General features: G+C 37.3%; 1 protein-coding gene across 2 annotated transcripts in view; it reads right to left on the bottom strand.

Moving 5' to 3' along the window:
• Positions 1-50: 50 nt before the first annotated feature.
• The window catches only part of LOC306767005 (glypican-6-like), an 86,977-nt gene continuing 66,477 nt past the window's right edge, over positions 51-20,550 (bottom strand). For both annotated transcript variants that reach the window (XM_079254892.1, XM_079254893.1), the window contains exons 7-9: positions 5,467-5,603; positions 4,024-4,199; positions 51-2,783 (exon numbers count right to left, since the gene is read on the bottom strand). In XM_079254892.1, coding sequence (XP_079111018.1) covers positions 2,578-2,783; positions 4,024-4,199; positions 5,467-5,603 — 519 coding nt within the window. In that variant the 3' untranslated portion in view covers positions 51-2,577. The remainder of the gene's footprint in view (positions 2,784-4,023; positions 4,200-5,466; positions 5,604-20,550) is intronic.

Below are 20,550 nucleotides of genomic sequence, written 5' to 3'. Positions count from 1 at the left end.
GCAGCAGTCGGTAAATGTAAGCTCGACTGTGAAGCACGACAAAAACATTGAGGATACAACTGAATGTCATTGAGTGTTTTAGAAATGAATCTAAAGAAGTGTTTGAATGATCAACTGAATAAAAATGTATCCAATAAATGTAAGCTTTAACTACATTACTCTACTAATACATGACTATATTTTAATTGTATCATTTCACAAAATTACCACGTGCACAAAACTATTGGAATGTTTGTAATAACAATTTATTTTCAAGAACAGTAACAAAACACAGATGCAATCATTTTAATTGCACTGAAAAACAGTAAGGCATATTTGCTCAACTAGTTCTTCACCCCAGTTTGATATTATATTCAAGCTTTAAATAAAATGAACTTATGTAAGATTTGATGTCATACAGCAATGCATTAATTGTTAAAAAACAAACAAAAAAAAAAAGGAACATGAAATACTTTTCTGCTCATTCAACTTTTCTAATAATTTTTCTGACCAGACATCTATTTTCATCATTTTATTGCAACATTTTTAAAAGGTAAATGATACAAAACATAAAAAATGGGGCATCCTGTGAGATCAAAAGTCATAATAAAGAATCTAATGAAACCATGACATTCTCTTGGTACTTTTTTGTGGATGCAAATGCATACTTGAAAGCAATAAAGGAATATTTATTGATATACTGCTGAGGGCATAATACAGGATAATTCTGTGGATATGTAAGCTGAGCTGGCCTGGTGGTTAGAGACCTGTGGGGCTCACAGAGAACAGTGGATGTACATACAGGCTGGTTTTGTCCGCCTCCCTCAGCAGAGCCAGGCCTCTCACATTCTCTGTAAGTATGCTCTACTGAGGGGCTTCACTGAAGCATTCAGCCCTGTCCAGTCTCCACAGATTCTCATTTCACAGGTGACTGTGGTCGGCTTCAAGCCTGTCTGTGCCGCAGCCACAAGCGTTCAAGCTTTCCAGATAAATTTAGGGACTCTTTCTTTGCATCCCCAGTAACCACTGTGTGTTGTTTACTGCTGCAGCTCTTAATAATTCCCACACCTCTTAACAATTGTGGTTTGTATGTATATTTATGAGCAACAGTGTTCATTTGACCAACGTTATTCTCAAAACTGTGATAATAGTCACAAAATAAGTGCAGAAGTAGCAAACACATTTTGTTACAGTATGTGCTGATGCTGCTGTATTTATCTGAGCATTTGCTGTATGATTTGAGAACGTTGCACAAAGCTTGATAGGCCCCAATCACTATTAATTTATGTAGAAACACTGTGTAAATTGTGCATGTACGTTTACAGATAATACACAGGACAATATACTGACGTCCACCTGCTGACTGTGCAGTATGCCTGTAGAGTACTTTGAGTTATATAATTGAGTGATTCTGTGACATGATGTTTAGTGGGAACCCATGCCGAGTTACCATTAATCAGAATCAGAATTTTTAACTTCAACCACTTCTGGTTTTATCAAGCAATTAGAAAATATAAAGCATTTAGTTCTTCTTGGATGCATTCAATTTTATACTAGGACATCCAACCCACAGTAGAACCAGCATCATTTTGATACAGTTGCATATCTGAATATTGGTGGTACTTTCTCTGCAAAATATATGAAAAACTACTTAATAATCTTTTGTATGTGTGCAAGTTGAAGCAAAGCGTAGAGACTTCATAATATGAGATTACTTTGCATGTATTTCACAGATAATGAATTGGCTGCAAGGCAAATGGGTATATAGCGTTAACCGTATCGTAGCTTTTAGATTGAGCTTTAGCACAAGGCAACTGCTGAACAGTTTCAGCTACTAGCTAAAAGGCTGTGCATACCCAGGATCAAACTATGATAGTAGACCTAAAATCTTGCAAAACAGTACTGCAATTATTGTGATGTAAAAGAAAAATAAAAGAATCACAATTCAGTGGCTGCATTTGATCTAAAAAGAAAAACAAAATAAAATGAAAATTGTGGTGAGATTTTGCATTGCATCAAAATTAATAACTGGCAATGAGTTGATAACAATGGTACAAGAATTCAATTGAACTTTAGGTACAAAACCACTTGATCCCAAATTGTCTGGTATTTAGATCATTGTATTTTCTTTTAAAATATAACATTTATTTAACTGAAGCTCTTTCAGGTGCATCAAACAATCACATTCTTGACATTTTTTTAAACACATTTGTTTCGCATTAAAAAAAATCAAAAGAATCAAAGTGCTCTTTAATTTTCATTTTGTCATTTGGAGACCTACACTGATACCTGCCACATGTGCAAGAAGTATTTATATTTTTTTAATCTCTGAAGCAGAGTTTGTTGGGTTAGCATTGTCATTAGATGGTGAATGATGCCATAAAATATCAAGTCTTAGGGTGGCACTGCATGATCTTTGGGAAAGTGGGAAATCATGATGCATGACTACTCTCTTTCTCAGAGCAGACTCCTCCAGCATCAAGGCCGGACGCTGATGTGCCGTCTGCTTGACTGTAGCTCCGATTTGCCAGAATACAAAAAGTGGAAGAGGAGAGGAAAGGAAACCCTGCTGTCCATATTTAGCGTGTTGCTCCGGTATTATCTCCATTGTCGGTGAAGAGCGAGGACAGAGAGGGCCACCACTGTTGGCAGGGCTACAGAGGGTGCACAGAGTTGGGCGGAACCTTCTAAAGGCCCGCTCCGATCAGCTCTGACCACTGGGATTTCAGTGGTAGCACTGTCCATATCTGTGGGGCAGACCTCGGTGCAGCCGCTGCCACTGCCTGAGCCACTGCCTTCGTCACCTACAACACCGCAAAAAACACAAAGGAACACATCAGTGCAGCTGCAGAGTCACATAAACAAACTAAAAACTCAACCAATCCAACCATTCTAACCCATACCTAACTTACTGATTCAACTCTACAATAAAAATATTTGTGTAACATTAAGTCATAAAGATAAAAGATGTTCCTTAATCATACACAGCAATATATTAGCAAAAAATAATCCCTTGTGCCCTTCATTTTTATCATTTTTAATGAGGAATTTCAGGCTCATTGACTTAATCTAAGATGTTCATCAATAAACTAGCTATAGATTATAGATATTTTCTACATATCATCAGAAATTCACTGTACCTGACCAAAGCTAAACAACAAGCAGAAGGATTGTAAAAAGGTGAGCTGGAATTCAACACATCTAATTTTCAAATCTGAGCAAATATTGCTGAGCAATTTGTTTAATGTACTGTGTCTCCTCTAAAGGTGAGGGGATTGCCAAGAGGTATGTGTGCAATTATCGAAAAATACAGACATTAAAAACCCAGGAATATTTCCACATTTGTTTAGAGTGAATAAGCTGTTTACAAAAGGTGGCAAAATATGCTTCACATTACATTTGTAAAAGAAGGATTGGCAGAAATTGGTAAAACAGGAGCAAAACTTTGAAAAGGGTCTTTTTTGTGGTACAACACACTTTTTGAAAAACTTTTTTTTTTTCTATTTTTGTGAAACAGATTTTTTAAAATTTCCTGTTTTGATAGACATTTCATTCTGTGGTGTTTCTAAATGTTCATAAACACTATAGCATAAATATGCATAAATGTAAATAATGTTAGTTGTGTTGTTTCTGTTGTTATCAGATAATCTGGATTAAATTAAGAAAATGGCAAAATACCAATGTCACTATTATTCATTACTTATGCACATTTGTTCAATAAAAAAGCTATATTTTTCATGTGATTGGTTTGACAATGTTAAGGTGGATTCTAGCACAGGTGGTGTGATGCCTGCAGTTTTATTTTTTTCTGTGTACATTACACACTGCCATTGTTGCTTATTTGCAGCTTCAGTACCTCTTAAGGCTTTACTGATGGTGAGTACCTCTGCCTCAAGGGTAAGTAACATGAGTTAGACTAAAGCATGAACTTGAAAGCATGGGGTGCTGAGGGCATCACTAAAATACATTTCCTGCCTTGAGATAGGGAAAAAAGTGGCAAGTTGACACATTTGTGTGCATGGCAAAAAATGGCAAATAACTTACTTGAGTCTTGAAAGTAGATATCATTGCCATTGTAGGCATTTTTCAGCTTGTTGGTCATCACCCGGAGAGCCATGATCTGCTGACGGATGATGGTGTCGGGCCGCGTGATGTCAACAGACACCTCAGGGTTATTCACCTGGTTGGTTAGGCCATCTTTTTGGACTTCAGGAAAATACCTTGATGAGAAAACAAATATGATACCATTTCTGACACTATTTTTTAAGACAGCTCCTAAAATGCTCATTTGTTTTCGACTGGCTGATATGCCAAGACTTTTCATCAAGGGTTTATGTCAGGGGAGCGACTGAGGGGTGGGCTAATTTCACTCATATTTTACGAATTTAACTCTCACAGAGCCTTTTAGCAGTTCTGTTTGATGAATAAGCTGCAGGCGGTCATGTGAGGGCATTCCACAAACCATTTGACATAACAGTGTCTTGTTTTCCCACAAACTCAGATCCCTTTAGGTTATGTGAATCTGTGAAATCTCTGCGTTAAAAGAGGTTACATTTTTTACTCTGACTCATTTGGTTGATCATACAAAGAAAAAAAAATGCAGGAGCTGCATCTTTTTAAGGCAAGGCAAGGCTAGTTTGTGTGTATCAACAGGGTGATTCAAAGTGCTTTACAGAGACATTAAAACATAAGAAAATAAGCATTATTTAAAATTAACACAAGAAAGAAAGAAAAAGGAAATAACATTAGATAGAAATGCAGCTGAGAGCAGGTGGATTTAAATAAAACCTGAGGGGTTTGGTAGGTTCAGACTAGGATAAGAGGTCTCTGATGAATTTTGGTCCTAAACCATTCAGAGCTTTGTAGACCAGTGTAAAGACTTCAGAACTGGACTGATGTGGTCCATTTTCTTGGTTTTGGTCAGGACTCGACCAGCAGCGTTCTGAATTAGCTGCAGGTATCTAGCTGATTTTCTTTATGAAAAAAAAGGCATGGACTAGTTTTTCCAGTTCCTGCTGTGACATCAGATCAGATCAGATTTAGTAAAATATCTATTTTGCATCATTAGTGGTGAAAGGCAATAAATTATTTTTATCAACCAGTATTCTGAGTAAGGAGAGTGAACATATCAATTTACTTTGACTGATGAAGCAGATGTGGGCTGTCTGAGAAGTCTGGCTTCACATTCTAAAGGACAATAACCCCCCCCTTTCTTTTTTTTTCTACAAAAACAAATAAAACATTGTAATAACACTATAACATAGTAAACGGTTGTGTACACAACAACATCCAGCTTTAGGTAGAAGCCACCCTGCTTTAAGGTGAATGAAGGTATGCCAAGCTCCTGCACAATGGAGATTAGGTTAGTGAAAATAAACAACCTAATTCTTAATGCAAAGGTCAGACTGCTTAACATCAGGCGCGTTAGACTTTATAAGCAAGCCTTTGTGCAAGCGTTCATCGGCTCTGGGGCCCTGTTGCTCCTACCTGCCCTTGGTGTGTCCATTCCAGCACTCCCCATCACTGGCATTTCCTGCAGTTACTCTGTCCTCAACACACATCGCCTCAGGTAGGTTAGACCAAAATTTCTTGGACATCTTCAGTTTCTGTTTTATGTCAACCACCTAAAACAAAGAAGGGGATTGTTAGACAAGAGGAAAAAGCAAAGCATTTGTGGAATTTCTGCACTGTAGTGTGCAAAGGTTTTAGTGATTTAAAATATTTGGTTTCTCATGTAAAAGTTTGCATATTCTCCCTCTGCATGTGTCGGTCCCTCCACAAGTGTGTGTGTGTTAGGTTTACTGGTGTTCAGTGGAATGAGTAAAAAAAGCACGATTTATTGTTTGTCTCTGTGTAGACGCTATGATGGACCAACACAGAGATACATAGTACCCACAGAGAGTAGATCAAATACAAATATATCCAAATGATCCAAATATAGAAAAGGATGGATCACTGAGGATATTTTGAAAGATATTGTCAGAATCATAAAGAAAACTTGTCTGCAACCGTATCAGATGGCATATGTACTACATAGTTTGAGTGGGATTATATGAGGAGGCAAACGGAGTCACCCACAGAGAATGGGGAAATTTCTGAAAGAAGCAAGGACTCAGGAGAGAGCATGGTCCTTCCAAATATTGATTTTCTCTTTAGCTAACTTTACATCATTCCTTACTCTATTCTGCAGAGCCTAAAAATCCTTTTTACAGAATTACACAGTTAATGAAAACAACAGAAATAAAGAACATGTAACACTATCTGTAATCTCCCATTTTGTAACCTCCTTGGATACTAAGGTAACTAATAGCCCAATACCTAATAAGATGACAATTAGCCCAAGGGATAACATCAATTCATTACACCCTGGACAGCTCACCAGTCCATCGCAGGGCCACACAGAGACAAACAACCATTCACACTCACTCCTATAGGTAATTTAGAATAACCAGTTAACCTAACATGTATGTCTTTGGACATTGGGAGGAAGCCAGAGTACCCAGAGAGAACCCATGCATACACAGGGAGAACATGCAAACTCCACACAGAAAGGCCACTGACCAAACCCTGCCCCGAGAATCAAACCAGCAACCTTCTTGCTGTGAGGCCACAGTGCTAACCACTATCCCACCGTGCAGCCCTAATAAAAGTCTTTTCTTTTAAAAGTAATGACAGCCCTTTATGCACCTCTTCCTTTATTTATAGCCTGCAAAGCAGTAAACAACAGGAACTATAAAATACTCTTGTAAAAACTGAGAAGCTAAGCACAGAAATACATCATTCACATCTTTAGGATATAGCAACTGCAGGTATATTTGAGCATTTTAGTTATTAATGTTCAAACTGCTTTAACCTGCTACAGAGAATGCACCTGATTTGCAAAATTGTTATAAAACTACGCCGTCTTCTTTTAGTAGCACATCATAGCAAAGGTATTGATACTCTTTGAACGTAGCCCCGATATACAGCTTAACTCTTAGACTACTTGGGTTTCATTTTTCTTCCATGTTGACTGTCCGCTGTTTGCATCATGAAAAGTAAGACCATGCCGGCTTGCAGCAATAATTTCAGGTTGAATGTCAGACTTAAATGTTCCTTTGCATCCTGGCCATGTGACAAAGTCAGATATCGTTTCCTGACTTGAGCCTGTTGAACTCAAATCTTTCATCAAACACACAGAATTTGACATATTTCACTGAAGCTGAGGGGAAGCGTGATAGCAGCAGGTTGGCCCCATTATCTTTTTCTGTCTGACTTGCTGTTGGCTTACGTGAAATTGTAGTGAACCTGAGCAGAACATGAAAGGTGCTGTACTGACTGTGTGACGCTGCTGTAGGCCCCGACACTGCTTTTGATGTGTTAATCCTGTCACACTGATGCCAAAGCACTTCAGCAGCTCTGATACTGCCCAGAGGGTCAAGGCTGCTTTCAATACAAGAGACTGACTGGCAATGTTTGACTAAACCTCATACATTAAGTTTAGTTTAACAAGTAAGAGATTCACAGTTTTTCTTAGGATCTGTTGGCAGAGCCAGGTGGTGAAAAGAGGGAACTCAATAGGGAATGTCAGATTTTTTAGCAATGCAAATATTAGATTAGCACTTTAATTAAGCATGTTAAAGCCATGTGGCAGGCAGCTGAAAATAAATAAACGGTTTATTTCTTCCAGATATTTCCATGCACAAGCTGAGATGACTTTTATGTAAAAAGAGGTTTTTAACTGTATTCATCGTACAAATGGAATGAACTTTGATCAACATAATAATTCAGCTTTTCAACAAACCATAGTAAACATGCAGTCTTTACAGACTGACAAGTCTCAGATAGAGAAGGAATGGTAAGAAGTATCTGGTAGGAATAAAATGACAGATTGACTAATTCAAAAGACTGTCAATGTTTGATATTTAAAATGAAAAGTTTAAAAGTGGAAGAGCTTTTTTCTTCACAGAACAATAAATATGCCTCTGGGAAAAGTCTCCCTCTCATAGCATTGCAGAGGGAATAAATAGTCCAATTGTGTTGAGCAGCCTTGGTGATGCAACTCGTTGCAAAGCACACTAGATGGCACTATGTTGCTGAGGCGTGGACAGATGAAAGCCACCAGAAAGGAAATGAGAAAATATCAGGGATACCATCCATGTCATACCAATTATGTTTGCTAATTATGCATCAAAAACACTGAACTTTAACTCCACATGGTCTTGAGGAATAAAAGAAATAAATGCAAATGGGAAATCTCAGACACACACACACAGACACACAAAAAGAAAAAGAAAAAAAGCAAGTAAACTATCCAAATATCTCAGTGTATCCCAGGAAGATCACTGCAGAATGATCTTGGCATGTGCGAAAGCAGCAAGAATATTCTTATGATAATTAGTTACATATTTTAGGACTGGCAGCTGTGACATCCTCATTAACTTCAGAGGACAACACCTCCCTCTCTTCTCACATCAGGATATAATATTTGTTTTTCCTGATGCCTTAACAAATTGCTGTTATTATGATATGTGATAGCTGTGCTAATGAAGTGCGATCCCACCAGTTTATTATGAGGGCTAGCGAGGCAGCTGACGGACGTATTTGCATAACAAACATATGAAAACACTTCCTACATGTCAATCGTATAATCAGAAATGCTATTACAGGCAGAAAAAAAGAAAAAGCCTTACACATGACATCATGTGTCATTACTTGTCTAAATAAGACAAATGTGTGTGAAAAACACTAAATAAACACTTACTGCTTCCAAGAAAATGAAAGGAAGAATAGCGGTTAAGAACTGTTGATCAGAGACAATTAATTCTAAAATTAATTGATCAAAAACAATTACCTGATGAAGTAATCATCAATAAGGTTAGCACTGATATAAAAACAGCCATTTAGGCAGTTTGGCAAAATGTGTGATAACACAAAGTCAAGGAGGACAATCATCCACAAAGAGGCATCAGTCTCTGAAGAGGCTAATTCCCAAAAATTATGAGTAAATCATTCTGCAATAATAAAGATTATTCTTAAAGTGAAAATATTTACAATATCTGACAATCTTCCCAAAATGGGATTGCGCAACAAACTCACCCAAAGTTTAGCTATTACCATCAGTTAGCATGTTATTTAGTTATTAGCATCAGTTAGTAAGTTAAATCATAAAATCTATGATTGTACAGTTAAAGAAAGACTGAACAAGTGTGGCTTGTTTGGAAGGATGGCCAGGAGGAAGCCTATAGTCTCCAAAACGAACATGACAGCATGATAAGGTTATTAAGATTCACAAAAACTTCTGGATAAATGTCCTTTGGGCAGACATGAAAAACCAAACACAGCACATCGACACAAATGCCTCATGGCAACTGTCAGTGTGTTATGCAGTCACAGGACCAGGAAACCTTGCAGTCATTTAGACTAACATATGTACCATAGTATTCTGGAGTCAGACGTGAGGCAATCTGCTTTACATGTGAGCTAAAGCTAGACTAAAATGATCTCAAGCACAGTAGCAAGGCCACAACAGAATGGCTGAAAAAAAGATAAATGGAAAAAAAGGAAATTAATTTATGCTGTGGACCAACAGATATGCTGTTTGGATTTCAAGAAAGCTGCACACAAACAAATACTTGCAAACCTCAATGAACTGAAGCAACATATAGAAAATAGTTTTGCCCTGAAATGTATTAATGTGAATAAATATTTCATTTTATGAATATAATGTACAGACCTAACCTTGAGGTTTGCCCAGTATGCACGGAGTGATGATTAAAGGAGTATAAATCTGTAACAACCACAAAAAATGCACAGTGAACTGAGTAATAGAGCTCAAGAGGGAACTGCAAGAACTTATAATGGAAGTAATGGTGAAATTCTCGTGGTTCAGCTTAAATTCTTTCTAAAATAAACTGTACGGGTGCAGTCAGAGCATGGGTCTGACATTTATCTGCACGTTGATTATTATCAGTGAACTCTGTGTTAGTGTGTCTGTTAGCTATAGCACATCCTCTAACTTCCTTCTTGAGCTTTTGAGAATCTGAGTTTCTGGGGTAGCGCCGTCCTGAGTAAAGCACGACAGATGTCCCTGTGTCATTGAATAAGTCTGGTAATGCGTCTATATCAGCACGATTAATGAGCAAGCATCAGATAAAAGATTGAGATTGAAGAACAAAGATAAGGTGTTTTATTGTCCTTTCTTTCCTCTCCTCCTCAGACCTTTTTTTTTTCATTCTTCTGAGATGTTTTCTTATCTTCTGTCATGAACCATGAATGATTTCCTTCTGTTTTTCTCTTCTTTTCAGCCTCCTTGCAATGAGAACTCCTCTAGGTTTGCTCCTTCTTTCTCTTACTTTAGTCCTGAGTGAAAGTGAAGGTGTCATGGTTATCTGACCCATAATCTTTGAGGAGAACTCCAATTCAGAGAAGATTTGTGAATAAAACCTTGGGTGTCTCTTCACTATGATCAGCAGGGTAAGCTTGAACTTCCCTGTGCAGTTCTCATGACTCCATGTGAGTTCATATATTCTGAGCAACACAATGGAACTTCTCTGACATGATAGGATGCAAAGGGAAAAAATTAATTAAATCTTATCATCAAATTTGTGTGACACACTTTTTCTTTTATTCTTCATCAGAAACAGTCAAAGAGCCATTTTACATTTGCAGCATTAAACCACTTGAAATTGATTGATTTAGCACTCAAAAGCCTGCACTGTATTACAGCTAACATGTTAGGAAGCTAGGATCCAATGATTTCGCACAACAGTGTTTATATGCTGTAAATAGTGATTTGCCAGCCCAAGTGGACAAACATGAGAAATGTTTACCGAGCATAATTATTTCTAAAAACAACTGCATGCGTCAATGAGATAATGGTTTTACTGGATTAAATGGTTTATGTTTACGGACGCTCAAAATGTTTCTTACATTACTCATCTTGTAACTCCTCTGTGCACGCTGCAGTGTGTGCAGACAGATTATGAGATTGTGTGTGAGGATGGATGTCCAGCATCCTTCATTTCAGAACACAAACATGAGTGAACTGTACTTTGACCACTGGATTTTAGATGCCCCTGCTTATTCTTAGATCAAAAGCTGACATGTGACTTGCTTTGAAGCTGCAGTCGCACTCATGGCAACGGCGCAATGTCGGGGGCCAAAAGTCTTATTCGGTGGTGGGATGAAGCCTGGACTTGTCATGTCCATCTCAATGAACAAAGGGAAAAAATGTGGTCAGATTGTCTAACATTTTTTCCTCTACTGACAATCTGCACTCAGAGCCAAAGCTGACCTACGGTGAGCTGCCTCTCCCGTGATTATTCTGTCAAACGGTGAATACCCCTTCCTCTTTTTTTTCATGCACATATCTGTGGGTTGTCAGCACTGCTTGATGCAGGGCATATTGCTCTGCAGCAAGTTTGAGCTAATTTAGAGCAAGTTCAATCTAATCATAGACTGGACAGCAGGTCTTACCACTTAAACCACAGGGGGCAGACAACTCCTCAATCGACTTATTTTCCCTGGCAACGGCTTCTCCTGTCTGCGTTAAAATAGTTTTTCATTTGATACGAATGCAGTATTCTTCCTGCATCTCAATTACAGGGGTCAGGGAGTCGGCTCTGCTCATACCAAGACCTTGGGTTTGCCACAAGTCTGTCCAAGACCAGTGACCACTTTGAGGACAGACCAAATAGTTTCTCACCAGGAGAAGGGCCACAGTAAGAATAACTCTGCTTCTTCATCACATTCTTGATTGAGTTATACTGTTGGCTGTGTGAAATTTAAAAACTAATTCACTCCTTTGAGGTGTTATACTTCCTCAATGTTTAGAATCAAAGGCATGAGACTTTGTGGGGGTATTTCCTAAAGATGGCTATTAAACCTGGTGTCTAATGTGCAGACTCCTCCTCATTAGGTCATGTCAACCCATTCACAGGAGTTCTTCTCAACCAAAACTGGACATCTTTTGAAGCCCTTTTAGTATATTAAGAAAACTGGTTCCATAAAAATAACAGTGACTAGCGCTAAGTAAATGACCTTGGTCATAATGTTTTTGAGAATTATTTACCTTTTCTTTGTCATGACCCTTTTGTTCTTGTCTGGAAATATTCACCTTAAACGTCAGAGTGGGTAACTACCAGAGTAAATACAGATGTAGGCCGCTCTCATCCAATCAATATCCATCAACAAAGAGCAACTTTGTTTCCTCTTTATAACTTCACAATGGATGAGACCGGAAAGCTCTCAGTTAGATGTTTAGATGGAGCACTCAGGCAAGTCGTGGTTAGATGACAACATAACCACCGGCAAAACTAAAATGCAGTTTGATGTGATTCTGTCCTCGCTGCTGGGCTATACACCATGTGTACATGATAAATTCATTTTTAGCATAATTTCTGCAGGCCACCAGGTTTTATTCAACTCAGTCCTTGTTTTGATTATGTCCAGAAATAAAATCAACCACAACACAATTATACGGCATGATTTGAGACAGACATCTCAGCAAAGCATCGGCCCAGGCGGTGTCTCCTTTTTATGTCTCCCGGTGACAACACTATTCCACTTTTGTCACGCAGTTTTCTATTAACACAAAAAAAGTTTAATTATCACATAAAACTGGCAGGTATTTTTTTTTATCCCTTTTGATTTCCAGCTTGGGTTAAACAAAGCCGAGGAAATGCAGAGAGCTCCACCTGAAAGGTACATCTGTTAAAAACTTTGTGACAGAAAAGTTAGTATTAAATCACTATCACTGTTGCATATAAAGATTTAAAAACTTCTGCTGTAAATAAATTTGGTTCAGTGTGCTGATGCAATTTGCTGCCATATTTTGTGATGATGCTGTCAAATTTAGTTTTGATTCCATAGTTCAATTAGAGACAGCTGCACTGAGTTTAAGTACCCAGTTCTGTGATACGACACCCTGGAGGCAAAGCTTTCCTTTCTATAGTCTTCAAAAGTCTTGTAAGCAAAACAATTCATCACGCCTTTAATTCAATCTGACACTGAATTGCTGCGTACCTTGGGAAAAGAAAAAAACTTGCATAAAAAAATGACTAAAAATAGCCACTAATGTGAGATACATAAGAACAAACCAGGCTAATTTGATCAGATATTATGATTTCACAAAGGCAAGCAAATCAAACTTGTGAAAAAAAAAACAAACAAAACAAAACAACAAAGCAGCCGCTTCTTAATCTTACAATATTATTTTGACATTCCTTGTGATTTTAGGGACTTTTGAAGTGATGCTTTATTAGTCAAGAGTCATTACATAGATGATGAGTATGATAGCCAACCTAATGTTGGCCTGCATATATCAGACAGCTGTATGTTGTATGACATAATCATGAGAAGTTGTTCCTTAATCATTTTGCTCGTGTTATATTAGCACACTGTCAGTGAATGGGACCGTAGGACATATGCAGTGGCCCATTTTACTTATTACAGCCTCAAACCATTTGTTCAGTCCCTTGATAACTTCACAGTTCAGCAATATGGTTTATCATAGAGAGCAAAATTTATCACATAATGATCCCGCGGTGTGAAAAAAAATGACAGAATATTGATGAAACGGTGGTGAGTTTGTGCATGTGATTTGCCCAAGGCTACGACAGGAGAAGTTGGGAAAAAAGTGAGATGATTAAAGGAAAGCTATGCTCTGTGGAGAACAGAGCAATCATCAGAAAGCTTGCCTTCCCTTGCTGCCCTTATTCCCTGGGGAAGCAGGCAGCCTTGAGTGTAACAGGGCCAATGTGCCTCATTAATGTATTGGCACATATGAAAAGTAGTGGAGCCTTTATGGCACCGCCATTATTCCAAGTGAGAGATTGGGGGAGCACCAACATTACTCCATGTGAGAGATTGGGAGATATACTTGTCTCAGTGATACTGGCTGACTTGGCTTTTTAGAGTGAAAGTAAAAAGTGATTTAAAGGGGATTTAAAAACTAAACGAGTAAATGAGGTGGACTGATGGCTGCAACAACTAATAAAGTAAAAGCAAACAAGCAAGCAAATAAACTAAATAGCTATCTCTCGACAATGCGTGTCCTTACAAGCTTAATCACATGTGACTGCATTTGTGTATTTTTAAGACAGACTGGGCAGGATGTGACATTTGGACTGAGCTCTGATAAAATTAATCAGAACTGGACCACATTTGGAAATGTGAAGATGTGAGTGGTCTAAACGAATCAGATTTTCATACCAGGTCCAAAGGGGTCATCAGAAATTACTGTTGGGAATGAAAAAAGCATAATGTCAACCAAACATTCTGGCACTGCTAAATGACATTAAAGTGCACATGAAACCCATATGCATGGACCAATACCTTCTATTTGATTCCCACCACCCACTGGAATGCAAGCTAGGAGACATCAAAACCTCACACCACCGAGCCCATACCTACAAGTACAGACGGACAACAGAGGGAAACTCGGCACATCAACAAAACCCTACAAACCTGTGGCTATCCCAACCTGCCAAAAACATGGAAAAGGACAGCAACCACCTCTGGAACAAAATTGTCATTCCATATGTTTCAGGGATATTAGAGAGACTCAAAAAGATCTTTACCAACCATCACATCCTGGTCCATTTTCAAACTTGTAAACATACTACAGTGAAAACTCGTCCATCCTATAAGGACAGAACACGTACTGAAAAACAAAAACACCCTATGAAAAAAAGCACTATTTATGTAGTTCAGTACAGTGAGGAATGCTTTGATCTATATGTTGAAGAACCCAAACAGCCACTCCACAACCATATGGCTCAATGCAGGAGAGACAACTCCACAGGACCAAACTCTGCAGCGCAACTTCACCTCAAAGGAAAAGGTCACACACATCAGGACAACAATGTTCACAGTTTAGGCAGAGAGGGCAGGCGATCTGAAAGAGGAGTCAATGAAGCCATCTATGTTAAGCAGGAAAAACTTTCCTTTAATATGAGTGGTAGACTCAGATATAATCTGTCAGTTACATTTAATGCAGTGCTTTCATCCATTTCTAGGAAGTTTCACAATAAGCCAAACATGGCCATCAGGGCAAGCAGACTGGTAGCCAGTCCCATTGTTCAACTTAAAACATTTTTTTCCAGTGGTTACTCTCACCAGAGTGCTTTCCCAAAAGGAAAATATCAAGTCATTCACTTTTAGTCATGTTGAGTCCACATGATCCACCCACTGAGGTCCTTAAGCACATTAAACAAGGCTAACCACCACCCAGTTAGAACTGATGAAGCGAAACATCTCTTAAAATGCGAGACAAACGTTTGTCTCACTCATCATGGCAGTAATTACTGGTTATTGTTGCACTTTTTGACCTAATGCAGCATGTGTGATGTATTTTTATAACTACAGACTTCAGTTTATAAAATTTTGGTGTGCTTTGTTGACCCTATTTCTATGACAACCTGACTGAGATATGTCACCATGGAATCCGTCTCTTTGTATGTTAGTCACACACATTGTTTAATTATAAGAAGTGATGGCTGCGTGATGGAGAAGGGCTCTATTTTCAGTTCATTTGCATAAACAGCTCCTCTCTCCTCCTCAAAAGCTTTGACTTTTCACTCATGCAATCAGGGAGCTGCACTCACAGCTACAACTGTGCCTGCTTTTTGTGTCTTTTTTTTCAGGAACATGTCTATTGGTACTTATGATAGGACTAAGTTATGTTGGTGGATGTGGTGATTTTTTATTACTAGACTCACAAAGTGTGCAATCTTGGCTGTACAACAATATGCCTTGTAGTATGCAAGAGGAGAGAGTCATCAACATGGTTACACACCCACACAAACTGGCCTTTTCTTAAACCTTTATATAGACCCAGTGTGACTGAAACTCTTCAAGGCATGCACGCCTGCACTTTATCACACAATGACACACATTCATAGCAGTACTGACTGAATTGATAGAATATCAGCTGCATGGTATTACTGTACCTTCCCCTTGTGGATCTATACCGCCCCTTGGCTGAATCAATCTGATGACTTGCAGCCGACAGACTACTTCTTTTATTAATAAAATACTGACTGAGCTAATGATGCTTGTGACAAAACGTCAGTGCTTATCAGATTCATGTGTGGATTATAGGTGACGACAATCAGGACAAATTTTAGTGGTGTGAAGAAGTCAACATGTAAAGATCAAACAGAAATCTCATTTTTCTGATATTTCTTGACAAAAAGTAAGAAAATATTGGGACTCCATGTTACGATTCAGTTTGTCAATATCGGAGAAACAAATGTGGTAATCAACTGTGGTCTTAGTTTGAGGAGAAATTTCTGGCCCTGTTGTGAATCAATATTGCACTATATGCCTTATAAAAAAAAGAAGAAAAATATAAATGCCTGGGTTTCAGCAGGTGAATTTCATGAGAAGAAAAACAAAGACTGGGAAATCACTGGAAATCTGAGGATCTCAGCTCCCAGCATTCAATCTTACACCACAGCCGCTCCACCCGAGATCCTCAGTTTCCTGTTTTACAACGAGCAGACGTAACACAGAGCTTAAAAATGCCATTTTAAAGACCTGTGGTCAGACCATGAGTAAATAATGCTTCTGCAAGTGGGATGTTTTCAAGAGGTAATGTTAATTCTTGTATATAAGACCATATGACTCAACCAACTTCAACCACTGTGTTTTAGTTGCTTAAAAAATGCAAATGTTTAAATGTAGAATAACTGTATATGGTGCAATTCCAGTTATCATTGAGAAAGTATGTGGTGGTATCATGTTTGGAAATAAAAGTTTATTTTAGCTTCCCAACAGTAAACACAGCTGCTCTACTAAAAAAGTATTGCCTTGTCATGTCTGGTAATGTTTTCCATGTTTTGTTCACTAAACACATGTAAACAGCCATAAGAGAAACAGTGTGCGTACAATTCCGTTTCCTAGCTACAGGTGAAAACCCAAGTAAACTGTAAAGTAAACTTGATTCAAGCTGACAGATACAGTTTAGTTGCTTTCTGCACAAGTGGAAAACTACATTCACTAGTGTAAATGTTTTACACTTTGCAAACTGCTTGCTTATGGTTATGCATTACAAAAAAACTGATTTTTTTTTGCTAGGAAACCTTAACAGAGAGTATCATCCCAGTTTTAAAGAAAGTATTCTTTTATTTGATTAAATATACAAAAATCACTTGACACATGAACCAGACGTCCTAAACTGAGTGGAGCTGGAGCAAAATTTTTATCACCACAAATATCTTATCTTTTACCTTTGCTGGTATTGCACAAATAAATCACTTAAAAAGGGAACTGATCCAAACAATTGATGAGGGTCCATTATACCAACAACAGTTATTAATTATTCTTTTCATCTGTGCAAGATTTCTTTGCTTATAAGTTAACAAAGGTTTGAATTTCAATCAAATAATATGTCCATTTACACAATTCTGTTTGATATCAAAATGTTTATTTGAACTGGCAACCTGTCTTTGTGTCCTATCTGTCATCCATAGGCAGCTGGAATGAGCTCTATTCTCCTGCAACCCAGCACTGAAATAAATGCATATAGACAGTGGATTAACATTAATTTGAAATTTGTCAAGCTTTAGTTTTAACCTTAAAATTCAGAGTGTCAGCTGTAGCTGTAGCCTAAGCAACTGTTAAATTGTTCAATTTATGGCCAAACGGCCTCTTTAAGGACTTTGCCACATAGACACGGCTAACTATTTATTTTTGTGTGGTCTTAGAAAAAAAGTACAAGTTATGTTAGAATCTGTGGAATCTCCATAATTGCATGCTTTGCTGAGCAAAAGCTTGTAGATACAACTCACAGAATGAAGATGTGGATAGGCCCACTTTATTTCCATTACTGTATCCAAAACAAGAATGTTTCAGTGGCTTGACATGTTCCTTGACATCAGAAATTTAATGCCAGGGTCAGGATTTTAGAAAGAGGTGGTTATGTTTTTTTTTTTTTTTTTTTAAATTTTCTTCTCTTTTTCAAAAAGGGGGGGTAGTTTCTTTTTTGTTCTTTTTAGTTTCCTAAAACATGGAAAAGAAATATATAAATCTCTCTCTCTCTCTCTCTCTCTCTCTCTCTCTCTCGCTCTATATATATATATATATATATATATATATATATATATATATATATATATATCGTCAGTATGTATATATGTATATAGCTGTAGCTTAACTGAATCATTCGATGCTATTCAGTTAGCATATTAATGTATTAGTGTTCTTGACAATAAATGTTAGCAGAAAATCAGTTTCCTCTTTGTAGCATACAAGGAACAACCTTATATTTAACATGATATAAAGTTGTTGACAATGACAACAGCAGAAAAGTTTGCTTTTAGTATCTTTAGTTCACTGATTCACTCTTTCCAAACAATTCTAATCAGTAATGGAAGGCTGAAGCATGCATATTAGCTAAAGGGCAAAGGAAGACCTTTGACAAATGACTGGTATTTTACGAAGCCAGCCAACACAGACAAGCACACAGTTAAACTTAACAGCTACCTTTTGACATGCATGCATTCATAGCAGGAAACTGGACAGCCTGGAGAAAGAAAAAGATCACTAACCCAGAGAAATCTGAAACTCCAAAATGTGCCAAAAGTCCTTGCTGCTGGGCATCCATTCTAAACATTGATCCACAAGCTGCCACCTTTTCTTACTGAGAGGGTTAAGTGATTTCTTCTTTCTGACTTTATGGTCTCCCACCTACTGAAATGCACTTGGATAAGATTAGGAATGAGAGGAATGGTTTTGTATCATCTTCGATGCTGTTTCACGAAACAGGAAAACATGGCTTATTAATTGTCTTTCTAGTTAAAAATTTGCCCCTGATTGAAGAATTACATGTGTCTGGTGGTGAACACTGGAGGCAGATTTTTCTTTCAAGTGGAAGGGCAGCTCCATAAAAAATAAATCATTTATCATTATTATTTACGTAAATACAAATGATTAATACTATTGTTACAAATCCCTGATGTAAATTTACAATGAAATCAGAAGAGTCATTGACTGTGCTTTGAATTTTTATACATCTGTGTCTTTACTCTTTGGCAGACTAGAGATAATGGCAGGTAAGACCCCCGATTTGTTTTGTTGTTGTATATTTAGATAATCATTCAGCTTCATTCATAGTCATTCGCTAGGATATTGACTGAAACCAGCTTGATTTAAATTTACAGGAATACCCCAGTAAGATGTAAATTAATTGGTGGGATTGTTGAGTGGGGGAAATACCGTTTTTTAAACATTAAAACATGTTTTTTTTGTCAACTAGCATACCATTTATTGAAGAAAGACAGTTTGTTGAGGTGGCAACTGCTCTGACTTTTGTCAGACATATGTTGAAGAATATTAGAAGCAAATAATGTAAAATGATCAATTTTTATTTTTAGAAAACGCAACAGGTTTCTCTGAAAATCCCACTAATATTGAAGTCAATTGCACATGTTTTTGTCATTTGGAGTATCCTGGTGCAAAATATTAAAGAAAGTTTGCTTAGAAAGTTAGACAGCATAAAAGATAAAATGAAAAATAAAACAAATAAATATATATGCCTGAAGGAAAAAAAAGAGACATATTAAAGGTGTTCTTTGCCAAAAAAAAAAAATCACAGATGATCTTATATAAAAAAAAGTATATATATACAAAAAGTTAGACTATTAAACTAAGAAAATATATTCCCCCATATGGATGACACTGTACATGTGCATCTGAAAAAAACAACAACAACAAAAATAACTTTTTATAGAAGAGAAGCTTCTTCCAGTATAATACAGATAAAAATGTTTTTTTTTTGTTTTTTTTTTTAAATGTAAAGATGTAGTGAAGAGGATTTCCTAACAACTAGTTCATTAGACTACAAAACTTAACACAACTTACACAAATCTACATGCAGACTTTGAAACTACCTTCAGTTCAGTGTGCACATGGAGCTTTCAGCATAGTAATATACATCTGGTCTAGTAATTATCTATTCATTTATTTATGAATTTTGCTCGCCTATAAGAGGTATATTACTTATAATATTTCACCCAATTAGTGACAAGATTTGCAGTATGTTTAGGTTTCGAACTATGAAGTGAAGCAATCCACAAGCAGTGTTACGATGACGTATGTTAATGTGCCTGATTACCAGCTATTTTGCAACTGTTTATATTTATCACACTGGTTGGGCGTATTTGCATAAAGTAGCAGCAGCCTGCCTGAGGATATTTTCTACAATATTTTTTTATTAAGTGCATTTATAGTTCTCCTTTGAACAGCAGTCAGCAGTTGTTCCTGCAAGTTTAAAATAATGTTGGGGTATTTGTCTGACTACATGCAAGAGAGATACTGCTGCTTGTTGACATTCTAAATATTTGGTCTATCCAGCAATGCAAGAGGAGAGAGACAGACAGAGCAATTTAGATGAAGTCAAGACTTTGTTATATCTGGGAAGATGAAAGCGGTGCGCCAGTTTGTTTACAATTATAGCCTTTCCAGTTGATGTGTACTGTCAGTCAGTCATAATCGGCCTTCAATCATGTTTTTTGTCCGCAGAAAAACAACAAGTAAATGCTTATCTTAAACATTAAGACTTTTTGTGATGAAAACAGAGACCATAGT

This window comes from Telmatherina bonti (assembly GCF_933228915.1).
Source record: "Telmatherina bonti genome assembly, chromosome: 15".
Classification (NCBI taxonomy): Eukaryota; Metazoa; Chordata; class Actinopteri; order Atheriniformes; family Telmatherinidae; genus Telmatherina; species Telmatherina bonti.
Note: the sequence above shows the minus strand (reverse complement) of the source record. Positions and strands in the feature narration are given on the sequence as shown.